Source organism: Bos javanicus, chromosome 1 (assembly GCF_032452875.1).
Source record: "Bos javanicus breed banteng chromosome 1, ARS-OSU_banteng_1.0, whole genome shotgun sequence".
Lineage (NCBI taxonomy): Eukaryota > Metazoa > Chordata > Mammalia > Artiodactyla > Bovidae > Bos > Bos javanicus.
The window spans coordinates 78,333,698-78,361,047 of record NC_083868.1 but is presented as its reverse complement, the minus strand read 5'-3'; the positions used below and the strand labels follow the sequence as shown (position 1 = coordinate 78,361,047).

At 39.3% G+C, this 27,350-nt stretch overlaps 1 protein-coding gene across 2 annotated transcripts in view; it reads left to right on the top strand.

The window, feature by feature from the left end:
- Positions 1 to 27,350, top strand: part of TPRG1 (tumor protein p63 regulated 1) — a 210,506-nt gene that overhangs the window by 95,520 nt on the left and 87,636 nt on the right. For both annotated transcript variants that reach the window (XM_061413117.1, XM_061413107.1), the window contains exon 4: positions 15,194 to 15,370. In XM_061413117.1, coding sequence (XP_061269101.1) covers positions 15,194 to 15,370 — 177 coding nt within the window. The remainder of the gene's footprint in view (positions 1 to 15,193; positions 15,371 to 27,350) is intronic.

Here is a 27,350-nt window from a genome sequence, read left to right as displayed (position 1 = left end):
CCCCAGTCATGCAGAACCTGAGTCTGCATTTTCACAGGGTTCCCAGTGGGTTCCTGTAATTAACCTCTGGGAAGCATCAGTCTAGGTCACTTTCATGCTCATGTTCTGAGGACATCAGTGGATTCTCACTGCCTACGTGCCCTTCTGTTGCATCTTAAAGATCTTACACTGGCTACGAACCTTACACTAGTTCCTCTTCATCCCCTGATATAGTGCTGTGTGCTCTGCTCTCTCACTTAGGACATGTCATAGACTGAATTTCCCCTTCCAGCTTTATTTATTATTATGCCCCTTAGTAAATTCTATCAGTCAAATGGAACTGCCTGCTGATCCCCTAAAGTTACTGACACAATGCCTTGGCCTCATGATTGTACTCATCCACTTTATCTGGTATGCTATCTCTCCCTCCTGTTCATTCAGACCTTTCCTGTCCTTCAGGGATACTATGCCCATAAAACCTTTCCACAGTGATTCAGTGAGAATAATTTTCTCCTCCTTCTCTGTGCTTACCTTCTACAACATAATATAGTTCATTTTGAGGAAAGCACTGCTTAAGTCAGGGCCTAATTCTGACTCACCTTTGTCCAAACCCATCTCTGCCCACCTCTCAGTACTTGGTACAATGTCTGACATGTGGTAGGGCTCAGAATCCAATATGGACTTGACTTGCATCTAATTCGGGTAGAGACATCTACTGCTTGAAACTCTTCACTGACACCGGTGGGGTCCATCCATCGAGTCCTGCCTCCATTACCCTGGGCCTCCAAGCAGCTCAAAGCCCAGTGACACTTCCTCCATCCTTGGGTGAAAGCAGTCAGGCTGAAAAGGGCCTCAAATCTATCAAGATGGTAATGACCTGTGGCAAGACTCTGGCAGCAACAAAAGCACCTCTGTCGCCAGAATCCATTTATCCTGGGTCAGTGTTATCAACAGCCACCTAATTAAACTTGTTGCTTTTCTCTCTAAATTCCTCCATGGCAGCAGCCTCATTCAGATAGCTAATGATCCTGAGTAACCTGAATTACAGGACAGTGAGGGCATTTAGTTACTGCAGTCACAAACATACTTGCAAGTGTTTTTGTTTTTCCAAGACTGCTAAAGAATTAAGGAGGAGTCAAGAAAAGCCAAGAGGTGGGATAAAGTCTGATGCAGCTACATGTCCAGCTCCAACACTTATTAGTGATGTGACCTTGGTATGTAAGTTTCTTCCTCTGAGCCTCAATTTTACCACTTATAAAGTGGGTATGTAAATAAGGATATTAATTTAAGAATTCAATCATTTAATATATATACAATGCTTACACTAATTTTTTGCCATATAGTATGTTCCACTTTCCTGCATTGGAGAAGGAAATGGCAACCCACTCCAGTGTTCTTGCCTGGAGAATCCCAGGGACGGGGGAGCCTGGTGGGCTGCCGTCTCTGGGGTTTCACAGAGTCGGACATGACTGAAGCCACTTAGCAGCAGCAGCAGCAGCATGTTCCACCCAAGAGTTTGCTTTTATAATAATAATTATTATTATTAATAGTGACTCATGTATGTATACATTTATGTGTTTACTGAGTTCCTTACATAAGCCAAACTTTGCCCTAAATGATGAAAATTAAAAAAAATAAGTAAGACAAAATTTCCATCTTCAAGAAACTCTCAGTCTTGTGGGGAAGGAGAATGTGTAAATGAAACGCAGCACAGTATGATACTTGCTGATACACAATCTGGCAAATAATTTTGTGGGAGCGCAGAACTCACTGTGTCTGTATTGTTGACATAGGTCAGAAGTATAACCAGGATTAAGGAAGGAAGAGACATTTCCAAAAAGATAGGATGGGAAAGAATATCCCAGGAAGGAGGGGACTCTGTGCGATAACTGAGGCAGGCTCAGGGAACCATAAGCAGCTCAATGTGGCCAGATTACAGTGAACAAGTCAGAGGACTAACAACAAGCTAGGAAGGCTTGAAAGGAACCAGGAAGAAAAGAACTTCAAAGGCCAGACTAAGGAGTCTGGATCATGTATTTTATTTTGGAGTCACAAATTGGAGAGCCATAAGCCGTTACCACCCTGCTCAGTTTTTTTAAAATTTGAATGTGTTCAGTTAGAGCATATACTCGCAGTTTGCCAACACCTTGTCACTTCCCATTGCCTTCCACTGGCTCCTCTTCATCCCCCGATGCAGTGCTGTGTGCTCAGCCCTCCCACTCAAGATGGCCAACTGTATGCAGCTCTTCCAATCCTAGCTCTTGTGATCTCACCTTGCTATCTTGAAATAAGTCATGACAGAAGAATTTATACCAAGGAAATAACATCAGGGCATCATCATTATTAACATTATTGTTTTAGAATATGCTTACCATATTTAAGAATATGCTTACCAAATGCTTATAAGCATTTCTCTCTTATTCAAAGATATCACATAAGATGTTCACATTATTAGAAAGGCAATAGATTCTGGAAACAATTGCCCAGTAACTTTAAACTTGTTGTTGCTGTTCAGTCGCTAAGTTGAGTCCAGCTCTTTGCAACTCCGTGGACGGCAGCACACCAGGCTTCCCTGTCCTTCACTGTCTCCAAGAATTTGATCAAATTCATATCCATTTAGTCAGTTATGCCATCCAACCAGCTCATCCTCTGTCATCCCCTTCTGCTCCTGCCCTCAATCTTTCCCAGCTTCAGGGTCTTTTTCAGTGAGTCACCTCTTCGCATCAGGTGGAGCTTCAGCTTTAGCATCAGTCCTTCCAGTGAATATTCAGGGTTGATTTCCTTTAGGATTGACTGGTTTGATCTTGCTATCCAAGGGACTCTCATGAGTCCTCACCACTGGAATTCAAAAGCATCAGTTCTTTGGTGCTCAGCCTTCTTTATGGTCCAACTCTCACATCTGTATACAACTACAGGAAAAAACCATAGCTTTGACTATACGGGCATTTGTTGGCAAAGTGATGTTGCTGCTTTTTAATATGCTGTCTAGGTTTGTCATAGCTTTTCTTTCAAGGAACAAATGTCTTTTAATTTTGTGGCTACAGTCAGCCTCCACAGTGATTTTGGAGCTCAAGAAAATAAAATCTGCCTCTTTTCCCACTTTTTTTCCCATCTATTTGCCCTGAAGTGATAGGACCAGATGCCATGATCTTTGTTTTTTGAATGTTGAGTTTTAAGCTGGCTTTTTCATGGTCCTCTTTCACCCTCATCAAGAGGCTCTTTTTAAACTTAGTCTTGATTATTTAGGGGACTGCCAATATGTGTTTTAGTAAAGAAAACAAATAAGACCTCAACCTTAATATGGAGGCTATCAATCCATTTAGTCCATTTACAGTCCATACATATCAATCCATTTACAGCTGTTATACAAACAACTATTATAGTCTTTTATGAATAAACATGCTGCCTGATTCACAAAGAGGAAATTGTTTTAACCCTCTGGGGTCCTTGCTGCTGCTGCTGCTGCTGCTAAGTCACTTCAGTCGTGTCTGACTCTGTGTGACCCCAAGACAGCAGCCCACCAGGCTCCCCCGTCCCTGGGATTCTCCAGGCAAGAACACTGGAGTGGGTTATCCCAAAATTCCCTGATGTAGGGAAAGTAGGTTTGGTCTAGGAAGAGTAATCAATGCGAAGAGAAAAGAGCTTCTGCTTCCACTATATGTTCAATAGAAAGAATTACCAAGTTTAAAAATTACTGTGGCTTCTGAAATGTTGTGCTATGTGAATTAATAAAAATGAAGACCTCCAAGCAAATCAAATTACCAGGGAAATTGAGAAAAATTGTATAATGGTGAAAGGGTCAATCCTTTCATCCAGGAAGATAGAGCAATCTTAAATGTGTATGCACCATATAATACAGCTGGAAAATATCTGAAATAAAACTGATAGAACTGAAAGGAGAAATAGACAAATCCATGATTATCCGGGAGACTTTGAGACCATTCTTTCAATAACTGATATAAAAATGAGCAGAAATTCAGCATACATTTAGAATAATTTAACAATACTAGGACCCAATCAACAAAAATCTGATTCTCTGAAAAGTTTAATAAAATTCACAAACTGCTAGCAAGAATGACAAAGAAAATTTAAAAAAAGGAGAAAAGGAGACACAAATTACCAATATTTGGAATAAAATAGGGTGTATCACTACAGACCTGATAAAAAACAGAGACATAATAAAGAATTATGGCTAACAATTCTACACATATAAATTTGACAGGTTGGATGAAATGAACCATTTCTTCAATACACACAAACCACCATGACTCACCCAAGATGAAATAGATAATTTAACAATTAGGGAACTAAATTTGTAATTGAAACCTTCCCCCAAAGAAATATCTGGGCGCAGGTGGTTTCACTGGAGAATTGTATTAAATGTTTAGAGAACAATGAATACCAATACATAATCTTTTCCAGTAAAGGGGCTTCCCTCATAGCTCAGTTGGTAAATTATTTGCCCTGCAATGCAGGAGACCCCAGTTCAATTCCTGGATTGGGAAGATCCACTGGATAAGGGATAGGCTACCCATTCCAGTATTCTTGGGCTTTCCTGGTGGCTTAGCTGGTGAAGAATCTGCCTGCAATTTGGGAGACCTGGGTTTGATCCCTGGATTGGGAAGATCCCCTGGAGAAGGGAAAGGCTATCCACTCCAGTATTCTGGCCTGGAGAATTCCATGGACTATATAGTCCATGGGGTTGCAAAGAGTCAGACAGGACTGAGTGACTCCCTTTTTTTTCTTTTCCAGAAAATAGAAGAGAAAGGAACACTTCCTAGCTCATTCTATGATGCCAGTTTTAACCTGATACTAAATTCAGACAAAGACAGTACAAAAATAAAACTGCAGACCAATACCCCTCATGAATATAGATGTAAAAATTCTTAACAATACATTAGCAAACAGAAATCAGCAATATAAAAAATGTAATATATACCATGATCAAGTGGGGTTATTCCAGGGATGCAAGGCTGGTTCAGTATTAGAAAATTAATCAGTGTGCTCCATGATATTAAAAGGCTAAAGAAGAAAAATCATATGATCAGATCAATTGATGCAGAAAAAGCATTTGACAAAATTCAGCACATTCATTCATGAGAAAAATAGTAAAAAAACACAAAAAAACAGAGGGAAATCTTTTCAATTTGATAAAGAAAGTCTGCATAAAACCTATAATTAACATCATACTTTTGGGAAAGAGATAACGTTTCCTCCCTAAGACTGGAAACAGAATGGGTATGTCCACTCTCACTACCAACATTTAACATAGTTCTGGAAGTTCTAGCCAGCATAATAAAGCAAGACAGGAAATAAAAGGCATACAGATCCAACAGGAAGAAATAAAAACTGGCCCTAACTGCAGTAAGCATAATAATCTATGAAGAAAATTCCAAAGAATTACCAAAAATTTTCCAGAACTAATAGATGAGTTTAGTAAGTTTGCAAGACATACAATCAACATATAAAAACCATTTCAATAAAAATTAAAAATCAATTTTATTTCTATGTACTAGGGCAAAAACAAATAAAAATACAATAACATTAATAATGACTCAAAAAAGGGAAAATATTTAAGTGTAAATCTAATAAAATATATACAGGACTTACATGCCGAAAGCTGCAAAATGCTGATAAACAAAGATCTAAATACCATATCCATAGATTGAAAGGATCAGTGTAGTAAAGATGTCAATTCTCCACAAATTTGACATACACATTCACCATAATTCTTTTCAGTCTTAGCAAGAGTTTTGTAAATATAAATAAAACTATTCTAAAGTTTTTATGGAAAGACAAAGGAATTAGTTAAACAATTAGTTAAAACAATTCTAGAAAGGAAGAATAAAATATTTCTCATTGGCAACTCCTATTTTCTCCTACATAACTTCAGCCCCTGGCCAGAGCTGATTGGAGAAATAGAAGCTAAACTTGCTAGCTGCTGTGGGACCCAAAGGAATAACCTGGACTAAAGATCCCCCTACCTTCAGAGTCTGAACTGGGAGAATTAGGGCTACAGAAGCCAGGTAGTTATGAGAGCAAATCTGAAAATTCATGTATAGTCAGGACTTAGGATAGAATTAAAGGTCACAGGCAAGGTAGAACTAAAAAGGAAAATAACATTGACAGTGAGCAGAAGGAGCACACCAATCAGTCGGAAACAGATGAGATGTGAGAAGGATACACAGACATCATGAGACAGCTCCCCAGAGAGTAAATTTCATTCCTCGTGACTTTCCAGGTTTCCTAAAGCCCAACTGTGCTTTGGTTCCTGTTCTTGAATTTCTGTGGGATTCCTCAGAGTATTTTTATAACGCACTCTTCTTCCTGGACTTGCCTGATGTGGGCTGTGTCTCCTGTACCCAAGGAGATGTAACTATAATAATACATACAGTAAGCAAATATCTCTCCCGTTTAAAAGAATAAAACAATGGAGGTGGCAAGATGTGAGCATCTGTTGTATCTTGTCCCTCTGTTCTTCCCTTTCTGCCGCCTCCTCAGAATTAGTCCTTGTTCTCCTGCCAGCTTCTTTGGCTTCCGATCAAGTGAATCCCCTGAAGTAAATTCGGGGGAGGAGGGGAGGAGAGAAGCCCCCCAGCGGGTGGGCCTCTTGTTAGCGCCTGGTGTGCCCTGGAAGACAGAGCTGTTCAACAGCTTTTCAGTCCTTGTGTGGGAAAGAGAGAAGGATGGGGTGTGCCCAGAGTCTTCTCTTTGTGTGGCTTTTAAAATATCCTCTTACTGACTGTCCTGTGCTAGGGAGGGCACATTTGCCTGTGGGATAGGGAAAGTAAGTGGCAGAAGCCGCTAGAGGAAGTGTACACGGCCTGGGCTGGGGGTCAGATGGCTCTGTCATTGGTACTAGATGCACATTACTTTATTGGGGCTTGGTTCCTCCACCTGGAGAGTGGTGATAATAACCATTTAAATGTGAAAGAGTTAGTCAATCAGTCGTGTCCGACTCTTTGTGACCCCACGGACTGTAGCCTACCAGGCTCCGCTGTCCATGGGGATTCTCCAGGCAAGAATACCGGAGTGGGTTACCATTTTCTTCTCCAGGGGATCTTCCCAATCCAGAGATAGAACCCAGGTCTCCCATATTGCAGGCAGATTCTTTACTGTCTGAGCTACCAGAGAAACCTGGTGAAATACGAAGTATTCACACATTGCAAAGAAATTGTGATCATTTCTGTATATGATGTGGCCTCTGCTTAAATCTCCTTCCACTCTCCTCGTTCCCTATGCCTTGGTCATGTCGGCTTCCTCTTTGTTTCATAAAACATGATGGATCCCATCTTTAGGACTTTGTTTTCCAGGAAAATCATTGACCATTGTTTTTTTTTTTTTTTCTCCTGCAATCAACTGGTGGTGGTGGTTGTTCTTTAGTTGCTAAGTTGTGTCTGACTCTTTTGCGACCCCATGAACTATAGCCTGCCAGGCTTCTCCGTCCATGGATTTTCCAAGCAAGAAAACTGGAGTGGGCTGCCATTTCCTTCTCCAGGAGATCTTCCCGAACCAGAGATTGAACCCGAGCCTCCTGCATTGGCAGGCGGAGTCTTTACCACTGAGCCAGCAGGGAAGCAATTAGTTGGAGCAATATGAAATTTCATGGTAGGACTTCTCTTACTCAGGGGGAAAAAAAAATTGTGGATACATGTTAAAGACATATTGGAGAAATGACTAAATATTCCTGAGACCCTTTTTTGTGCACCTTCAGAGAATCATCTGTACCTTGCAACCTGTGGTTTTCCAACACTGAGACCTTCACTAAACAGCAGGGAATGAAAAGTTGATAAGAGAGTCTTCTTTAAGGGCATCAAATAGATGCCTGAGGTTCCTTCTCCTCATCCCTGTGGACAATGGGCTGAGAATCCAGACATCTGAGTCTGTGGACTTCTCATTGTCCACTCTCCTCACAGCATATGAACTCTTCCTTAGGCAATTCCTCCCCCTGCAACATTGTGGAGAACTGTGTATTATTTAAGAGCTGAATGCGTTTCTCAGTATTCCAAGTAGCTAAGCACAGGGCCTGGTTCATGACTGGCTGCATGGGATAGTGGGAAAAAAATGAACCACAGGAAGTCAAGTCAGGGGAAGGGAACAGAGAAGGTTTGTGGACATCGGGTTTTTATTAGAATACTGTGTTTACTTGAAGGGTCCCCTATTTTAAACAAATTGGAGAGGCCTGGGGAGAGAGTAACCAAATGATTGAAAGAATTGCATGTGGGTTATTTAGCTAAAGGTTTTATAAGACTTCACTTAACTCAGGGGGAGGGAAATTGCTTTGCTTCAATGCCATGCATTTTTCATCTGTTTGTGTTTGAATAGCAAACCCAAATTGGATTCTCTTCAGGGCCTGGAACCCCAGTGGGTGCTAGGGAATATGTGTGGAAAGAATGATTTAGTGTTTTCCTTCTGAGTTGCTGATTCCTGACTAGCCAAGATGCTGTCTTCCTCTTTCAAGGGCTGGTTATGCTAAGAGGCTGGAAGGACACAGGAAAGAAGATTGATTTATAAATCAGGTACAATCACTCTATTCAATATCTGGGAAGATGTCTCTAATGAGTGGGGTATGTGTGTATGTGTGTGTGTAACTGTGTGTGTGCATATTGTATGTATTTGAGGGAATAATATAAGAAAATATTTTAGGGAGAAAGCTCTTTTCCAAATAACAAATTGATCTGACAGCCCTAAAAGAGCTGCTGAGAGTATTGTTAGGCATAGGGCTGGGGCCACTGGCAAGGCATCTGGGATGGTTTGAGTGACACGGTGGGGGTCCTAGAAGCTTGCTCGGATAGGACCTGCCTGTCATTTCTGGTTCGCTGTTGCCCTCTGCTGGCCAAACTGTTGTAGTCCCAGGAAACTGCAAATCTCCCTGAGCAACTAGGATCTTGGTTTCCATGAAGTCTGGGCCCCTTCCCAGAAGAAGGGGACTTCTTCCTTCCCAGACTTCCTTCCCAGCAGAAGGAAAATGCAGTCAGTACGGAGGGAACAGCGGTGATGGGAGGATGTGGCCAGTCCACTGCCAGCAGAGACAGGCTCTCATCACTGAGGGGATGGATCTTATGATTCTAGCTTTTTATTCCACATTCTCCTTGTTTGCTAAGACTTTGCTTTCTCTTTGGCTCTGTGCTGGGCACAGCGAGGGAACCCACACAGGGCTCAGTCACTGTCTCTACACCAGAGGGTCTCCCATCAAGTTTGGGGAAAACGGAAAGACAAGTATAGAAAGCTGTGACTAAGGCCACAGCTGAAGCACTGCTAAATGCTTGTGTGTATTTAAAGAGCGTGTGTTCAACTCTTTTCGACGCTATGGACTGTAGCCTGCCAGGATCCTCTGTCCTTGGGATTCTCCAGGCAAGAATACTGGTGTGGATTGCCTTTTCCTTCTCCAGGGGATCTTCCCAACCCAGGGACTGAACCTTTATTTCTTATGTCTCCTGCATTGAAATGTGTGTTCTTTATCACTAGCACCATGAGAGAGATGCAATCTACTAGGGGTGAGGGAACTGAGGGGAAGGCACCATTAAACAGACAGAATTTAATATGAAAACTTTAAGGACAGGTGATTTTTACTTATTTTTTAAAAAATATCTTAATATTACTCAGCCACACACACACACACAAATGAAATAATGCCATTTCTAGCAACATGGATGGACCTAGAAATTGTCATAAGACCTAGCGATGTCACTAAGTGAAGTAAGTCAGAGAAAGACAAATATCATATGCTATCACTTGTATGTGAAATCGAAAAAAGTGATACAAATGAACTTACTTACAAAACAGAAGTAGGGTCACTGACATCAAAAACAAACTTATGGTTATGAAAGAGGATAGTGGCAAGGGGATAAATTAAGAGTTTGGGATTAAAATACACATAGTACTATACACAAAATGAATAGTCAACAGAGACCTGCTGTGTAGCTCAGGGAACTACACTCACCATCTTGTGGTAACTTATGACGGAGGAGAATGTAAAAATATGTGTGTGTGTGTGGCCGAATCACTTTGCTGTATACCTGAAACTAACACGATGTTGTAAATCAACTATATTTCAGTGAAAATTAAAAGCATATATCTCTTTTATCATACGAGTAGAGCATTTATCATAAAAATTAAACTTTGATTAATGAAAGCATGGGGCCTCCCTAGTGGCTGAGACAGTAAAAAATCCACCTGCAATGCAGGGGACCCAGGTTCAACCCCTGGGTCGGGAAGATCCTCTGGAGAAGGGAGTGGCAACCCGCTCCAGTATTCCTGCCTGGAGAATTCCATGGACAAAGGAGTCTGGGAGGCTACAGTCCATGGGGTCACAAAGAGCTGGACACAACTGAGTGATTCTCATCATCAATGAAAGCATGAGAAGAAACGAAAGTCACTTGAAATCCTACCACTCAGAAATGATCAGTGTTCGCATTTTGATCTACATATTTTTTTATCTTCATTGTTACAAAATTGGAAGTACACTGAAGGTGCTGCTTTGTATCCTGCTCTTCCTCATCCTTTTGGTAGGAACATTTTCCCAATATTACTGGTTTATTATTTTTTGGAAATGTGCTATTTTATGGGGGAGTATTTTGATGTGTGAACCAAAGGACGAAATTCTTCAAGCAGCATAAAGCAAAGCATATAGGTTGTACTACACAAGAGCTGTTAAATCTTTCCAAATTTTTTTAAAATTTTTATTGGAGGATAATTGCTTTATAATAGTGTGTTCTGCCATACATCAATAAGACATAGGTATACACATGTCTGCTCCCTCCTGAACCTCCCTCCCACCTCCCACCCCCTCCCACCCCTCTAGGTTGTCACAGGGCACTTGGTTGAGCTCCCTGTGTCATACAGCAAATTCCCAGGGGTTGTCTGTTTTCCACAGGGTAATGTATGTGTTGCAGTGCTGCTCTCTCAAGGAATTGCTACTTCTTCACTAATTCATTCCAGAACTATTTTGGGGAAGCCTACTACTTTGGAGACATAATGATAAGACCTGACTCTGTGACATTTACAGTATAGGAGAGGAGACTGACATTAATTAGATAATCACAGAAATAACTATGAAATTGCATCTGGGATAAGTGCTGGGAAGGAGAGATGTGAAGTTTATGAAAGTACACATTAGAAACAGGAGAAGTGGTCATGGAGGTGGGAAAGCTTGCCAGAGTAAGAAGTAATTGAGCTCAGCACTGTAGGAGTTCAGTAGGTAAAGAAGATTAGGAACAACATAGCTGGCAGAGGGAATAACACAGGCAAAGACCCTTCAGTAGGACCAGGCATGGCGAGTCCTGGAAACTGAAAAAAGATCCCGGAGAAAGGGGTGCAGAGACTTGGCCTGAAATGACATTGAAGAAATAGGTAAGGTCCAACTGCAGAACCTCAGACTAGGTGATTTTTTTTTTTTTTTTTGGTCATTTCTCCTAAGAACCATGGAGAGATATTGAAGTATTTGAAGCCAGAGTTAGAGTTAGGTCTTTGGAGGTAAAGACCAAATTTGTTTTAAAATGGTCTGCCTCATTGCAGTATCATGAGGAGGCCGGGAAGGAACTAAAACATGTAGATAAACCACGTCCAGGTGGCTAATAGCCCAAGCCCACTGAGAAGGTAACTGCAGTTGTCCAGGCAGGAGATGTGGAAAGAGTGGATCAGAATGTTGAAAGTCAGGATGGAGAGAAGTGAGTGGTTTTGAGAGGTATTTGAGGAGTAGAATGTTTAGAACTTAGCATGTGAGGTGAAGAAATGAGAGAAAAAAAGACTCCTAAGGCTTGGAGTCTTTAAGGAGGATTTCCCCCTAAGATATAGAACGCTGGAAGAAGTCAAGGTTTGGAGGGGATGGTCAAGGATGCTGTTTCACAGAGATAATGATTCCAGGATGGGTATAGACCATCACATCAGCTTCTTCCAGAGGTGGCTTTTACCACACTTGTACACCACGCTGAAAAGTCCTTTATTTGAGTGCTCGTGGTCCCAGGGAGAAAGCTAACACTATGCCTGGATTTGCTGTCTCCATACGTACTTCAGGTCCTTGAACTACTGCTTGCTCTGTGTAAAGCACTGGGCAAGTCATTTATTGTAATGATCTCTGGACCTTAGTTTTTTTATCTTTAAAATGAAGCTAATAGCATCTAGTCCAAAGGATTGTTGGGAAGATTAAACAAAAGCATTGATATTCAAGGGCTTTGTGATCCTCCATGAATTGCACAGAATCATTATTGATATTCTTACTCCTATATTTGTTTTGAACATTACCACCAAACTTAAATTACATTAATACTAGGAATATAAAATTCAGTGTTTTCTCCAAGAGTTCTTTGGGAAGAAAAGGTGTGATTGAAGTCTAAATAAATAAATATACCACCCAGAAGCTAGAGATGGTGGCCCCAAACTATTTATAAGCCTGTGTGTTTACTTGGATTCCGACTTTCCCAACATGAAAATTATGCAGAGTCTGTGTCACAGCAGAGCACTCTGTGTTCCTAAAAAGAACTCTTTTTTTTTTTCCCCTGAATCCATCCTTTACCTTTTAAAATAAATCTCATTATGGAGTGCTGACATTTTCAGTAAAACCTTCAACCAAAATCTGAGGATATTTTAGACTAAAAACAAGCTTGGTTTATTAGGCACAGCTTATAACTTGCTGCTAAGTAGATACAATCTATTTAGAGAAAATTATGTAGATAGCTGATAAAACATTTCAGAATCCTCATCTTTTTCTGTCTAAGACAGAGTGTTAAACAGATTATCGAGACTTGTCTCTTCTCTTGGTGAAGTAGAGTCTTGCAACGTTGTTGGAGTGGATGGAAGCCATAGGACCAAGATTTAAACCACATCTCTTGACTCTGTATCACTAACTCTACCTCCATATTCTAGTTGAATGACTTCAGCTAGAAGGTGTAACCTTCCGAGGGTGGTGGGGAGATGCAAAGCTAACACTTGTATGTGCATAATGGCCAGAATATAACAAGGCCACAGCCTCATGGTTCTTTCTTTCTATGTCTGTTTCTCAATATTTCTTCCTCCTTCACCTCCCCTTTTCTCTTCATATATCCTTCTGTTCCTCCCCCCATTGATTTAACTCCTAACTTTGTCTTGCCTGCCTTTGAACTATATTGAGGAAGGGCATATACTGGGTTACTCAAGGTCACCTAGTCACTTACGTGTGTAAGTCGCTCAGGCATGTCTGACTCTTTGTGACCCCGTGGACTGTAGTCTGCCAGGCTCCTCTGTCCATGAAATTCCCCAGGCAAGAATGCTGCAGTGGGTTGCCATTTCCCTGCCAAAAATAACAACAGCTCCTTTATAAACCACTGATTGAGAAGTTTGCCCCTGAATCCTCTCCCCAAACTTATGAGATCAGTACTGGTACTGTCTCCATCTCACAGACAAGAAATGTGAGCTACAGACAGGCTCAATGTCCAATCTTATAAGGTTTGTCATTAGTAGAGCTGGATGTTTTCACCCCCGACTCAGCCAACCCAAAGGCCTCCAAAAGACTTACGATGGGCAATCAGTTATCACAACAGACATTTACTTATTGAAGACTATTTGACAGGAACAGAGTAAATAGCCCTGTACAGTCTCTGCCCTCATGGAGTGTGTGTGTGTATGCGTGCGTGCACACACACACATACATAGGGATGATTCTTAGACCATAATCACTGGAATTGCCCTAGTCTCTACTTCGGTGTCTGTTCTGACTTATCCAGGTTCACATGGTATCAGTTACTAAACCTCTTCTATATCATTCCTTCTTACAAATGATGGTAAGAGCTGAAAACGAAAATGGATCAGAATGCTTTGAAAAAATGTAATGGGGATACAAGTTTACACAGAAGTTTAAGAAATCTTTGAATGAGGCATTCAAAACATGACTTGGACATCGAGTTTTCTCAGCCTGCTATAAGGTGGTGCTGGGCAGACGCCAGACCATAGGATTCGAACCTAAAATTGAAAGGGTGCCATTTAATAAAGTCAACAGGGAAGTAACATCACTCCTTTTGTATTTTAAGAACAGCACTGAGGTTTTGTGTGAGAATGGATGGAAACAGGGTGACAAGTCTTAGTCTTTACATTAAATTGATGATTTGTAGTGGGAATTTATATATGAATCAATCACAAATCATTCTTTTCAGTCTCTTGAAAGTAAAATGAAAGTGTCAGTCGCTCAGTTGTGTCTGACTCTTTGCGACCTCATGACCTGTAGCCTGTCAGGCTTCTCTGTCTGTGGAACTCTCCAAGCAAAAATACTGGAGTGAGTAGGAATTCCATTCTCCAGGGGACCTTCCCGACATAGGGATTGAACCTGGGTCTCTTGCATTTCAGGCAGATTCTTTAACATCTGAGCCACCAAGGAAGCCCAGTCATCCTTTCCAGTTTCTTAGGAAGATAAAATATGCACTGAAAAAGTTATAATACAGGTCATGCAGTGCTATATACAAAGGCTGTAGCAGAAAGAGAGCAAATGCTATGGGTGAGAGGAATTTCAGATCATGCTCACTTTTTAAAATAAGTCATTGCTTTCACTCTTTACTGTTCTCTCTGTTGAATAGATTCTTAAGTCTCAGAATATTTCATTGCATACCCTGAAAGACTCTGAAATCTGAAACAAGTCAACTCAGTAAACACATACCTAGTGTCTGCTTTGTCTTTGGCTCGTAAGAATCATTTTCACTCATTTCACTGTATTTCCACCACAAGAAAATGATAAAATGAACTCAGTATGATGGAATAGCTTGGGTGGGAGTCAGTGAACCTAAATTCAAGTCTCCATTTTATCTTCATTCAGCAATTTGACCTTTGAAGATTAGCATAAACCAATGCTTAGTCGTTCAGATTGAGTTGAAATTAAGAGGTATTTTTCGTGTCCTTTGAGAAAGATGGGCTCCATGAAGGTTTTCTAGAGAACTGGGAAGATGTGGAGGAGCATGAATCAGTTGACTGCCAATGTGATACAATCTTGCCATTCCCCTGATGGAACCTGTCAAGGATAATCATCTCTGAGCTCTGTGGGCATAAAACATTTTCCTGTGATCCTCTACCTCCCTCCTTCCTTGGTCATGGGGCCAGAATGAGAGAGACAGAGGATGACTTTCTTCAACTCCTCTTTCTTCCAAGGTGATAAACCTCATCATTTTTTGTGTTAGTAGAGATGTTTCAGTGAAGATGATTTATTTGGAAAGATTATGCCATTGACTTTTCTTCTCTGTGGTGATTTTCACAGGATAGACCACTGGAACAATGAGAAGGAGAGGATTTTGCTGATCACAGACAAGACTCTCTTAATTTGCAAATATGACTTCATCATGCTCTGCTGTGTGCAGTTTCAATGGATTCCCCTGAGTGCTATCTATCGCATCTGCCTGGGCAAGTTTTCCTTCCCTGCGATGTCACTGGACAAGTGAGTGTGATGTTTTAGACTTGGGAAAGTAGTGCAGTGGGGGTGGGGCATGCAGGGAAAACAATCACAAAGTTCAGTTCAGTACTGTAACCTGGGAGAAGCCAGGGGAGAACAGGGAAGCTGTAGTTGAATTTATCAAACAATCCTGAGTTCCTACTCTATGTCAGATGTTCATACATCTGGATACAATTTTAACATTTCACAACTCTCACAGTACTTTACTATGAGTACCTGACAAGTGAATGGTTGAATGTAAAGTGGAAAGAGCTGCAGGGACATGGAAGAAATGTTACTAACCTAGTTCATATGACAGAGATCAGAAAAGCTTTTCTGGAGAAGCACTTGCGGTATTTGACTTGGGGTAGGAGTCAGTCACAGAAGAACAAAAGCTTAAGAATATGTCAAGCAGAAGGAAGAGAGAAGTCAAAGAAATGAAGGTGGGAAAAGGTGAAATGCCTCTAAGAAATTAAATTATTCTCTAAAGTGTAATGGACAGAACCCATGAGAGCTAATAGCACTTCTTGAAAGAAATCTCTTCAGAGATTTAGTGGAGGGGACACCAGCTCTCTTGGAGATACTGACAGTTACCAGGAGATCTGATGAGGTTTATGGCAGAGGATTGCTGAGCTGAGTAAATTCTTGAGATGGGCTCAGAAGGAACTGAATTTCTTCGACATTTGAAGTCTTAGCCAGAGGATAGCCATCTTCCTCTGAACTGTAAGCTCTTTGAGGGCAGGTATCTTTGATTATTGTCATTGTTGTTCTTTAAGTACCTGGTTATTGGGCCTAGTATGTAGTAAGAACTGAAAAATCTAAAATACTGAAAAAAAGCATAGATTGATCAAGTGATTGGTTTTCTTTTCATAAATCATATCATATCAAAGTCCTATTTTTTATTTCTTCTTTTCATGGACGCTAGAAACAATTGATTCAGTTCACTAACTTTTTGAACTGGTGGATTTTTCAATATCATATGCATATTGGAAACATATATTTAAACGTCATAAAAATTAGTTACTGTCAGCATCTCTCTCCTATCCCAAACCTTAAGTTTTCCAGAATTATCTCCATAGGAGAGAATCAACAGTTTCATGTTTTTTTTCTTCCCCTTTGAGAAATAGTCTATAAATATACAAGGATAAAATTGTCTTTCATGCATATATGTATGTTTTTGTATATTTATAATATTTATCAATGCAAATATTCATCACAAATTATTTTACAATGGGTACACATACCATAAAATACTTTGTTTTTGTTTTTTTTTTTTTGCTTTTTTATTTTTTATTTATTTATTTTTTTTTATTTATTTTTTTTTTTATTCTTCCAATTTTATTTTATTTTTAAACTTTACATAATTGTATTAGTTTTGCCAAATATCAAAATGAATCCGCCACAGGTATACATGTGTTCCCCATCCCGAACCCTCCTCCCTCCTCCCTCCCCATACCATCCCTCTGGGCCGTCCCAGTGCACCAGCCCCAAGCATCCAGCATCATGCATCGAACCTGGACTGGCAACTCGTTTCCTACATGATATTTTACATGTTTCATTGCCATTCTCCCACATCTTCCCACCCTCTCCCTCTCCCACAGAGTCCATAAGACTGTTCTATACATCAGTGTCTCTTTTGCTGTCTCGTACACCGGGTTATTGTTACCATCTTTCTAAATTCCATATATATGTGTTAGTATACTGTATTTATGTTTTTCCTTCTGGCTTACTTCACTCTGTATAATAGGCTCCAGTTTCATCCACCTCATTAGAACTGATTCAAATGTATTCTTTTTAATGGCTGAGTAATACTCCATTGTGTATATGTACCACTGCTTTCTTATCCATTCATCTGCTGATGGACATCTAGGTTGCTTCCACGTCTTGGCTATTATAAACAGTGCTGCGATGAACATTGGGGTACACGTGTCTCTTTCCCTTCTGGTTTCCTCAGTGTGTATGCCCAGCAGTGGGGTTGCTGGATCATAAGGCAGTTCTATTTCCAGTTTTTTAAGGAATCTCCACACTGTTCTCCATAGTGGCTGTACTAGTTTGCATTCCCACCAACAGTGTAAGAGGGTTCCCTTTTCTCCACACCCTCTCCAGCATTTATTATTTGTAGACTTTTGGATCGCAGCCATTCTGACTGGTGTGAAATGGTACCTCATAGTGGTTTTGATTTGCATTTCTCTGATAATGAGTGATGTTGAGCATCTTTTCATGTGTTTGTTAGCCATCTGTATGTCTTTTTGGAGAAATGTCTATTTAGTTCTTTGGCCCATTTTTTGATTGGGTCGTTTATTTTTCTGGAGTTGAGCTGTAGGAGTTGCTTGTATATTTTTGAGATTAGTTGTTTGTCGGTTGCTTCATTTGCTATTATTTTCTCCCATTCTGAAGGCTGTCTTTTCACCTTGCTAATAGTTTCCTTTGATGTGCAGAAGCTTTTAAGGTTAATTAGGTCCCATTTGCTCATTTTTGCTTTTATTTCCAATATTCTGGGAGGTGGGTCATAGAGGATCCTGCTGTGATGTATGTCAGAGAGTGTTTTGCCTATGTTCTCCTCTAGGAGTTTTATAGTTTCTGGTCTTACGTTTAGATCTTTAATCCATTTTGAGTTTATTTTTGTGTATGGTGTTAGAAAGTGGTCCAGTTTCATTCTTTTACAAGAGGTTGACCAGATTTCCCAGCACCACTTGTTAAAGAGATTGTCTTTAATCCATTGTATATTCTTGCCTCCTTTGTCGAAGATAAGGTGTCCATATGTGTGTGGATTTATCTCTGGGCTTTCTATTTTATTCCATTGATCAATATTTCTGTCTTTGTGCCAGTACCATACTGTCTTGATAACTGTGGCTTTGTAGTAGAGCCTGAAGTCAGGTAAGTTGATTCCTCCAGTTCCATTCTTCTTTCTCAAGATCGCTTTGGCTATTCGAGGTTTTTTGTATTTCCATACAAATTGTGAAATTATTTGTTCTAGCTCTGTGAAGAATACTGTTGGTAGCTTGATAGGGATTGCGTTGAATCTATAAATTGCTTTGGGTAGTATACTCATTTTCACTATATTGATTCTTCCAATCCATGAACATGGTATATTTCTCCATCTATTAGTGTCCTCTTTGATTTCTTTCACCAGTGTTTTATAGTTTTCTATATATAGGTCTTTAGTTTCTTTAGGTAGATATATTCCTAAGTATTTTATTCTTTCCGTTGCAATGGTGAATGGAATTGTTTCCTTAATTTCTCTTTCTGTTTTCTCATTATTAGTATATAGGAATGCAAGGGATTTCTGTGTGTTGATTTTATATCCTGCAACTTTACTGTAGTCATTGATTATTTCTAGTAATTTTCTGGTGGACTCTTTAGGGTTTTCTATGTAGAGGATCATGTCATCTGCAAATAGTGAGAGTTTTACTTCTTCTTTTCCAATTTGGATTCCTTTTATTTCTTTTTCTGCTCTGATTGCTGTGGCCAAAACTTCCAAAACTATGTTGAATAGTAATGGTGAAAGTGGGCACCCTTGTCTTGTTCCTGACTTTAGAGGAAATGCTTTCAATTTTTCACCATTGAGGATAATGTTTGCAGTGGGTTTGTCATATATAGCTTTTATTATGTTGAGGTATGTTCCTTCTATTCCTGCTTTCTGGAGAGTTTTTATCATAAATGGGTGTTGAATTTTCTCAAAGGCTTTCTCTGCATCTATTGAGATAATCATATGGTTTTTATTTTTCAATTTGTTAATGTGGTGTATTACATTGATTGATTTGCGGATATTGAAGAATCCTTGCATCCCTGGGATAAAGCCCACTTGATCATGGTGTATGGTCTTTTTAATGTGTTGTTGGATTCTGACTGCTAGAATTTTGTTAAGGATTTTTGCATCTATGTTCATCAGTGATATTGGCCTGTAGTTTTCTTTTTTTGTGGGATCTTTGTCAGGTTTTGGTATTAGGGTGATGGTGGCCTCATAGAATGAGTTTGGAAGTTTACCTTCCTCTGCAATTTTCTGGAAGAGTTTGAGCAGGATAGGTGTTAGCTCTTCTCTAAATTTTTGGTAGAATTCAGCTGTGAAGCCGTCTGGACCGGGGCTTTTGTTTGCTGGAAGATTTTTGATTACATTTTCAATGTCCATGCTTGTGATGGGTCTGTTAAGATTTTCTATTTCTTCCTGGTCCAGTTTTGGAAAGTTGTACTTTTCTAAGAATTTGTCCATTTTTTCCACGTTGTCCATTTTACTGGCATATAATTGTTGATAGTAGTCTCTTATGATCCTTTGTATTTCTGTGTTGTCTGTTGTGATCTCTCCATTTTCGTTTCTAATTTTGTTGATTTGATTTTTCTCCCTTTGTTTCTTGATGAGTCTGGCTAATGGTTTGTCAATTTTATTTATCCTTTCAAAGAACCAGCTTTTGGTTTTGTTGATTTTTGCTATGGTCTCTTTTGTTTCTTTTGCATTTATTTCTGCTCTAATTTTTAAGATTTCTTTCCTTCTACTAACCCTGGGGTTCTTCATTTCTTCCTTTTCTAGTTGCTTTAGGTGTAGAGTTAGGTTATTTATTTGACTTTTTTCTTGTTTCTTGAGGTGTGCCTGTATTGCTATGAACTTTCCCCTTAGGACTGCTTTTACCGTGTCCCACAGGTTTTGGGTTGTTGTGTTTTCATTTTCATTCGTTTCTATGCAAATTTTGATTTCTTTTTTGATTTCTTCTGTGATTTGTTGGTTATTCAGCAGCGTGTTGTTCAGCCTCCATATGTTGGAATTTTTAATAGTTTTTCTCCTGTAATTGAGATCTAATCTTACTGCATTGTGGTCAGAAAAAATGCTTGGAATGATTTCTATTTTTTTGAATTTACCAAGGCTAGCTTTATGGCCCAGGATGTGATCTATCCTGGAGAAGGTTCCATGTGCGCTTGAGAAAAAGGTGAAATTCATTGTTTTGGGATGAAATGACCTATAGATATCAATTAGGTCTAATTGGTCTATTGTATCGTTTAAAGTTTGTGTTTCCTTGTTAATTTTCTGTTTAGTTGATCTATCCATAGGTGTAAGTGGGGTATTAAAGTCTCCCACTATTATTGTGTTATTGTTAATTTCTCCTTTCATACTTGTTAGCATTTGTCTTACGTACTGTGGTGCTCCCGTGTTGGGTGCATATATGTTTATAATTGTTATATCTTCTTCTTGGATTGATCCTTTGATCATTATGTAGTGACCTTCTTTGTCTCTTTTCACCGCCTTTGTTTTAAAGTCTATTTTATCTGATATGAGTATTGCTACTCCTGCTTTCTTTTGGTCCCTATTTGCATGGAAAATCTTTTTCCAGCCCTTCACTTTCAGTCTGTATGTGTCCCCTGTTTTGAGGTGGGTCTCTTGTAGACAACATATGTAGGGGTCTTGTTTTTGTATCCATTCAGCCAGTCTTTGTCTTTTGGTTGGGGCATTCAACCCATTTACATTTAAGGTAATTACTGATAAGTATGTTCCCGTTGCCATTTACTTTATTGTTTTGGGTTCGAGTTTATACACCGTTTTTGAGTTTCCTGTCTAGAGAATATCCTTTAGTATTTGTTGGAGAGCTGGTTTGGTGGTGCAGAATTCTCTCAGCTTTTGCTTGTCTGAAAAGCTTTTGATTTCTCCTTCATACTTGAATGAGATCCTTGCTGGGTACAATAATCTGGGCTGTAGGTTATTTTCTTTCATCATTTTAAGTATGTCTTGCCATTCCCTCCTGGCTTGAAGAGTTTCTATTGAAAGATCAGCTGTTATCCTTATGGGAATTCCCTTGTGTGTTATTTGTTGTTTTTCCCTTGCTGCTTTTAATATTTGTTCTTTGTGTTTGATCTTTGTTAATTTGATTAATATGTGTCTTGGGGTGTTTCTCCTTGGGTTTATCCTGTTTGGTACTCTCTGGGTTTCTTGGACTTGGGTGATTATTTCCTTCCCCATTTTAGGGAAGTTTTCCACTATTATCTCCTCAAGTATTTTCTCATGGTCTTTCTTTTTGTCTTCTTCTTCTGGAACCCCTATGATTCGAATGTTGTAGCGTTTAATATTGTCCTGGAGGTCTCTGAGATTGTCCTCATTTCTTTTAATTCGTTTTTCTTTTATCCTCTCTGATTCATTTATTTCTACCATTCTATCTTCTAATTCACTAATCCTGTCTTCTGCCTCTGTTATTCTACTATTTGTTGCCTCCAGAGTGTTTTTAATTTCACTTATTGCATTATTCATTATATATTGACTCTTTTTTATTTCTTCTAGGTCCTTGTTAAACCTTTCTTGCATCTTCTCAATCCTTGTCTCCAGGCTATTTATCTGTGATTCCATTTTAGTTTCAAGATTTTGGATCAATTTCACTATCATTATTCGGAATTCTTTATCAGGTAGATTCCCTATCTCTTCCTCTTTTGTTTGGTTTGGTGGGCATTTATCCTGTTCCTTTATCTGCTGAGTATTCCTCTGTCTCTTCATCTTGTTTAAATTGCTGAGTTTGGGGTGTCCTTTCTGTATTCTGGCAGTTTGTGGAGTTCTCTTTATTGTGGCGTTTCCTCACTGTGTGTGGGTTTGTACAGGTGGCTTGTCAAGGTTTCCTGGTTAGGGAAGCTTGTGTCGGTGTTCTGGTGGGTGGAGCTGTATTTCTTCTCTCTGGAGTGCAATGAAATGTCCAGTAATGAGTTATGAGATGTCTATAGTTTTGGGGTGACTTTGGGCAGCCTGTATCTTGAAGCTCAGGACTGTGTTCATTTGTTGCTGGAGAATTTGCTTGGTATGTCTTGCCCTGGAACTTATTGGCCCTTGTGTGGTGCTTGGTTTCAGTGTCGGTATGGAGGCATTTGATGAGCTCCTGTCAATGAATGTTCCTTGGAGTCAGGAGTTCCCTGGAGTCAGGGTTTGGACTTAAGTCTCCTGCTTCCGATTATCGGTCTTATTTTTACAGTAGTTTCAAAACTTCTCCTTCTATACAGCACCATTGATAAAACATCTACATTAAAGATGATAAGTTTCTCTACAGTGAGGGTCACTCAGAGAGGTTCACAGGGTTACATGGAGAAGAGAAGAGGGAGGAGGGAGTTAGAGGTGACCCAAATGAGATGAGGTGAATCAATAGTGGAGAGAGTGGGCTAGCCAGTAGTCACTTCCTTATGTGCACTCCACTACTGGACCACTCAGAGATGTTCACGGGGTTATACAGAGAAGAGAAGAAGGAGGAAGGTAACAAAGGTGGCCAGAAGGATAAAAGGGGGAATGAAAAGGAGGGAGACAGATCCAGCCAGTAATCAGTTCCCTAAGTGTTCTCCACCGTCTGGAACACTCAGAAATTCACAGAGTTGGGTAGAGTAGAGAGGGGTTAGGGAGGAGACACAGGCGACCTGGTGGAGAAAAAGGAGGGTCCAAAGGGAGAGAGAGCAGTCAAGCCAGTAATCTCACTCCCTAGTGAAAAATGGGTCCTGAAGATTGGGTCCTTAAAGGTACAAAATTGGTAACAAATACATAAAAGCAAAAATTAAAAATCTAGAGTAGAGTTTGGAATTTCAAAAATACGATGTTAAAGAAAAGAAGAAGGAAAAGAAAGAGAGAAAGAACGAACAAACAAAAACAAACAAGGTCGCGAAAATTATAAAGAAAGTACAGGTACAAAATTGATAACTAATACCAGAGAGGGAAAATTAAAAAACTATAGTAGAGTTTGGAATTTCAAAAATACGATGTTAAAGAAAAGAAGAAGGAAAAGAAAGAGAGAAAGAACGAACAAACAAAAACAAACAAGGTCGCGAAAATTATAAAGAAAGTACAGGTACAAAATTGATAACTAATACCAGAGAGCGAAAATTGAAAATCTAGAGTATAGTTTGGAATTTCAAAAATACGATGTTAAAGAAAAGAAGAAGGAAAAGAAAGAGAGAAAAAATGAACAAACAAAAACAAACAAGGTCGCGAAAATTATAAAGAAAGTACAGGTACAAAATTGATAACTAATACCAGAAAGCAAAAATTAAAAATCTAGAGTAGAGTTTGGAATTTCAAAAATACAATGTTAAAAAAAAAAAGAAGAAGAAAAATAAAGAGAGAAAACAAACAAACAAATACGAACAATGTCACAAAAATTATAAAGAAAATACAGGTACAAAATTGATATCAAATACCAAAAAGCATAAATTGAAAATCTAGAGTAAAGTTTGGAATTTCAGATATACAATGTTATATAAAAGAAGAAGAGAAAGAAACAGAGAAGAAGAAGAAAAAAAATCACAGAAATTATATAAAAAAAAACTATAGGTACAAAATTGATAACATATATCAAAAAGCGAAAATTAAAAATCTAGAGTAGAGTTTGGAATTTCAAAAATACAATGTTAAAGAAAAGCAGAAAAAAACAAAAACCAACAACAACAAAAAAAAAACAACAAGGTCAAAAAATTATAAAATATGTACATATGAAGTTTGCTGAAGAAGAAAAAAATAGGGTCTTTTTTTTTTTTTTTTTGCAAAGTAATAGGTTATAAAAGTGAAAATTAAAGGAACAATAGAGGACTTAAATTTTTTTTTTTTAATTAAAAAAAAAAGAAAGAATGATCGTAAAAATAATAAAAATATATCTAGGACTTTTTTGTTTCTTTTTTTGTGGGTGTTGTGGGTTCAGTTCATTTTTGGCTAGTTCCTTGGTCTGATTTATATTTCTCAAGATCTATAGGCCCCTTCCTATGTAGTCCGTAGTAACCACAGGGTTTTGATCTATTGCCTGTAGCTTCCAAGGCGTTTCCCTCTGTTATATCTTCTTCTGTTTGCTAGTCTCTTCAGTATCTGGTTTCCGCCCTGACTCAAAGGGCACGGTGGAGGACACTTTTTTTTTTTTTTTTTTTAGGCTTACTTGTTCAGTCGCGCTGTGGGGAGGGAGGGAGGGTGCAAACAAATAACACTGGCGTGGGCTCGCAGTGCCTCAGCCACCCTGGGTCTGCCCCCGCTCACGGCGCGTGTAGCCTCCCTGTCCACACTGCTCGGACTCTAGGTTGTTCCGCCGGGAACAATCCGAGGCTGGCCCTGGGCTGCATGCACCTCCCAGGTCCAAGCCGCTCAGGTTCAGGCACTCGGGTAGTCCTCAGAGGCGCAGACTCAGTTGGGCCTGCGTTTTGTACTCTTCCCAGGTCCGAGCGCCAATTTGCTCTTCCCAGGCGAGCGCCAATGCTGCGACTTATCGCCTCCCCGCCACTCGGTTATCTGGATGTAAAACCGGCGCACCTTCTCAGGCAGATGTTGACCGTCCAGACCCCCAAGAAGTTTTAGTTAGCAAAGAAGCCTGCTTACAATTTTATAGATAATGTCTCTCTGGGGCTGCGATTGCCCCCTTCCGGCTCTGGCTGCCTGTCACCGGAGGGGGAAGATCTGCAGCCGGCTATCTCTGTTCAGTCCTTTGTTCCGTGCGCGGGCCTGGCGGTCTTAGGTTAGGGCTGGCTTTTCGCGTGGTAGGTATCCCACAGTCTGGTTTGCTAGCCCAAATTATTTCGCTCAGATAGCGCTCAGGGTATTCAGGCCAGATTCTTACTCTCAGCGATGCAGCCCACGCCGCGCCTCCCTGCCCAGCCCCGATTCGCTAATGGCGGATGCAGGCGTCTGCGCTGCTTCTCTGCTGGGGGAGTTACCGTAGGGCTCGCAATCTGCGAGTTTTAAATTGTTTATTTGTTTTTTCTCCCTGTTATGTTGCCCTCTGTGCTTCCAAAGCTCGGCCCAGATTCGGCAGTGAGAAGGTTTCCTGATGTTTGGAAACCTCTCTTTTTAAGATTCCCTTCCCGGGACGGAACTCCGTCCCTCCCTCTTTTGTCTCTTTTTTTTGTTTTTAATATTTTTTCCTACCTCCTTTCGAAGAGTTGGGTTGCTTTTCTGGGTGCCTGATGTCCTCTGCCGGCATTCAGAAGTTGTTTTGTGGAATTTACTCGACGTTTAAATGCTCTTTTGATGAATTTGTGGGGGAGAAAGTGTTCTCCCCGTCCTACTCCTCCGCCATCTTGGCTCCTCCCCCCCATAAAATACTTTGTTTCAAGCTATTTTACCCGAAGATATACTTTGGAGACATTATTATATAATCATGGAAAGATTAACTTCAGTCTTTTTAATATTACAAAATATTCAATTTCAAGTCCAATCTATTTATCTAGCCCTGTATTAATGCGCATTTAATCTTTTCTACTACAAGCAAAGCTATGGGCTTCCCTAGTGCCTCAGTGGTAAAGAACTTGCCTGCCAACGCAGGAAACTAGGGTTCAATCCCTGGGTTGGGAAGATCTCCTGAAGAAGAAAATGGCATCCCACTCCAGTATTCTTGCTCGGAAAATCCCATGGACAAAGGAGCCTGGTGGGCTACAGTCTGTGTGATCTCAAAGAGTCTGATGACAGCAACAACAACAGGATTTGCATAAATATGCAAATATATTTGTAATGTAAATTTCCACAAGTGGAAATATTAGGACAAAAGTCCTGTGAATTTTCATGATAGATGCTGGTGAATTGCCTTCTAAACAGGTGACAGCTGGTTATGCTCCCATAAGTATGAATCCTTTCTCATGTACCCTCAACAAGATTGTGTTTTATGAAACTCTTTCTTAGCCAGTGAGATGAAGAAAAATATTTTTATTTTAATTTCTATCACTAGAATTTGAAGGAAGTTGAAGATGTTTCTCTTATGTTAGAAAATAGTTTTATCTATATTTCTGTGAACTGCCTGTTTTTGGCCATACTACATTTTTTTTTCTATTGAAACATTGATCTTTTTAAATTGATTTATAAGAGATCTTAATATATGAAGGAACTTGGTCCTGTTCCTGCCATATATTATTGCAAATATTTTTTCCCATTTATCATATTTCTTTTAACTTTCTAATGCTGTATTTACTGTATTTGAGTTTTAGGTTGTTAAATGTATCATTCTTCCAAGTTTCTAAGTTTATGTCTTTTTTGAGAAAGGTTTTCTCCACCACTGAAACTACAAAATATATTTCCAAGTTTTCTTCTATTGTTTTTATAAATTTTTTGAAAATATTTATTTGTTTATTTATTTGACTGCACTGGATCTTCAGTTGAGGCGTGTGGGGTCTTCGGTCTTCACTGTGGTGTGTGAGATCTTTAGTTGTGGCGTATAGGATCTACTTCCACGACCAGGGTTCAGACCTGGGCTCCCTGTATTGAGAACATGGAGTCTTAGCTACTGGACCACCAAGGAATTTTATTTTTAAAAATACTTAAATTTATGTTTCATCTGGAATTTATCTTAAGTAAGGAAAAAGATAAACCATCAACTTTATTTCTTTATCCAGATGGCAGACTAGATATCTCAACATCGTTTATTCAATTCTCCCCTTTATCAATAAATATTGTATTTTACCATGTATATTTGTGTTTATTCTGAGTTATCCATTTCACTTATTTCTTTATTAGAGGGCAAAATGCTTTTTAATTATTAAAGCACTTTATTACCATTTTAATATCTGCTAGAGTTATTCCCATCTTATTAATCTTCATTTTTAAAGAATTTGTTTATTCACACATATTTATTTCTCCATGAGCTTACTTAATTTTTAAAAATTCTGTTGTTAGTAGGATTTTCAAATATTAAATCAGCTATTCAGTCTTAAGATAAACACATTTAGTTATAGTGTACTATCCTTTCTATATGTTGTTGAATTCAGTTTGTTAATATTGTATTAAGGAGTTTTGTGTCTATGTTCATGAGGATATTAGTCTATTATTTTCATTCTTTTAGATGTCTTTGCCAAGTATTTAGATTATGCTGGTCCCATAAAAGAAGCTGGAAAGTGTTCCCTTCTCTTCTATTTTCTAAAAGACTTTATATATAAGTGGTGTTATCTCTTCCCTGAATGTTTGTTGAAATTTACAAGGGAAGTTTTCCTGGCCTGAGATTTCTTTGTGGGACAGTTTTAGATACTAAATTACTTTGTTTTATAAATACTGAGTTACTCCTATTTTTCCTTCTATGGT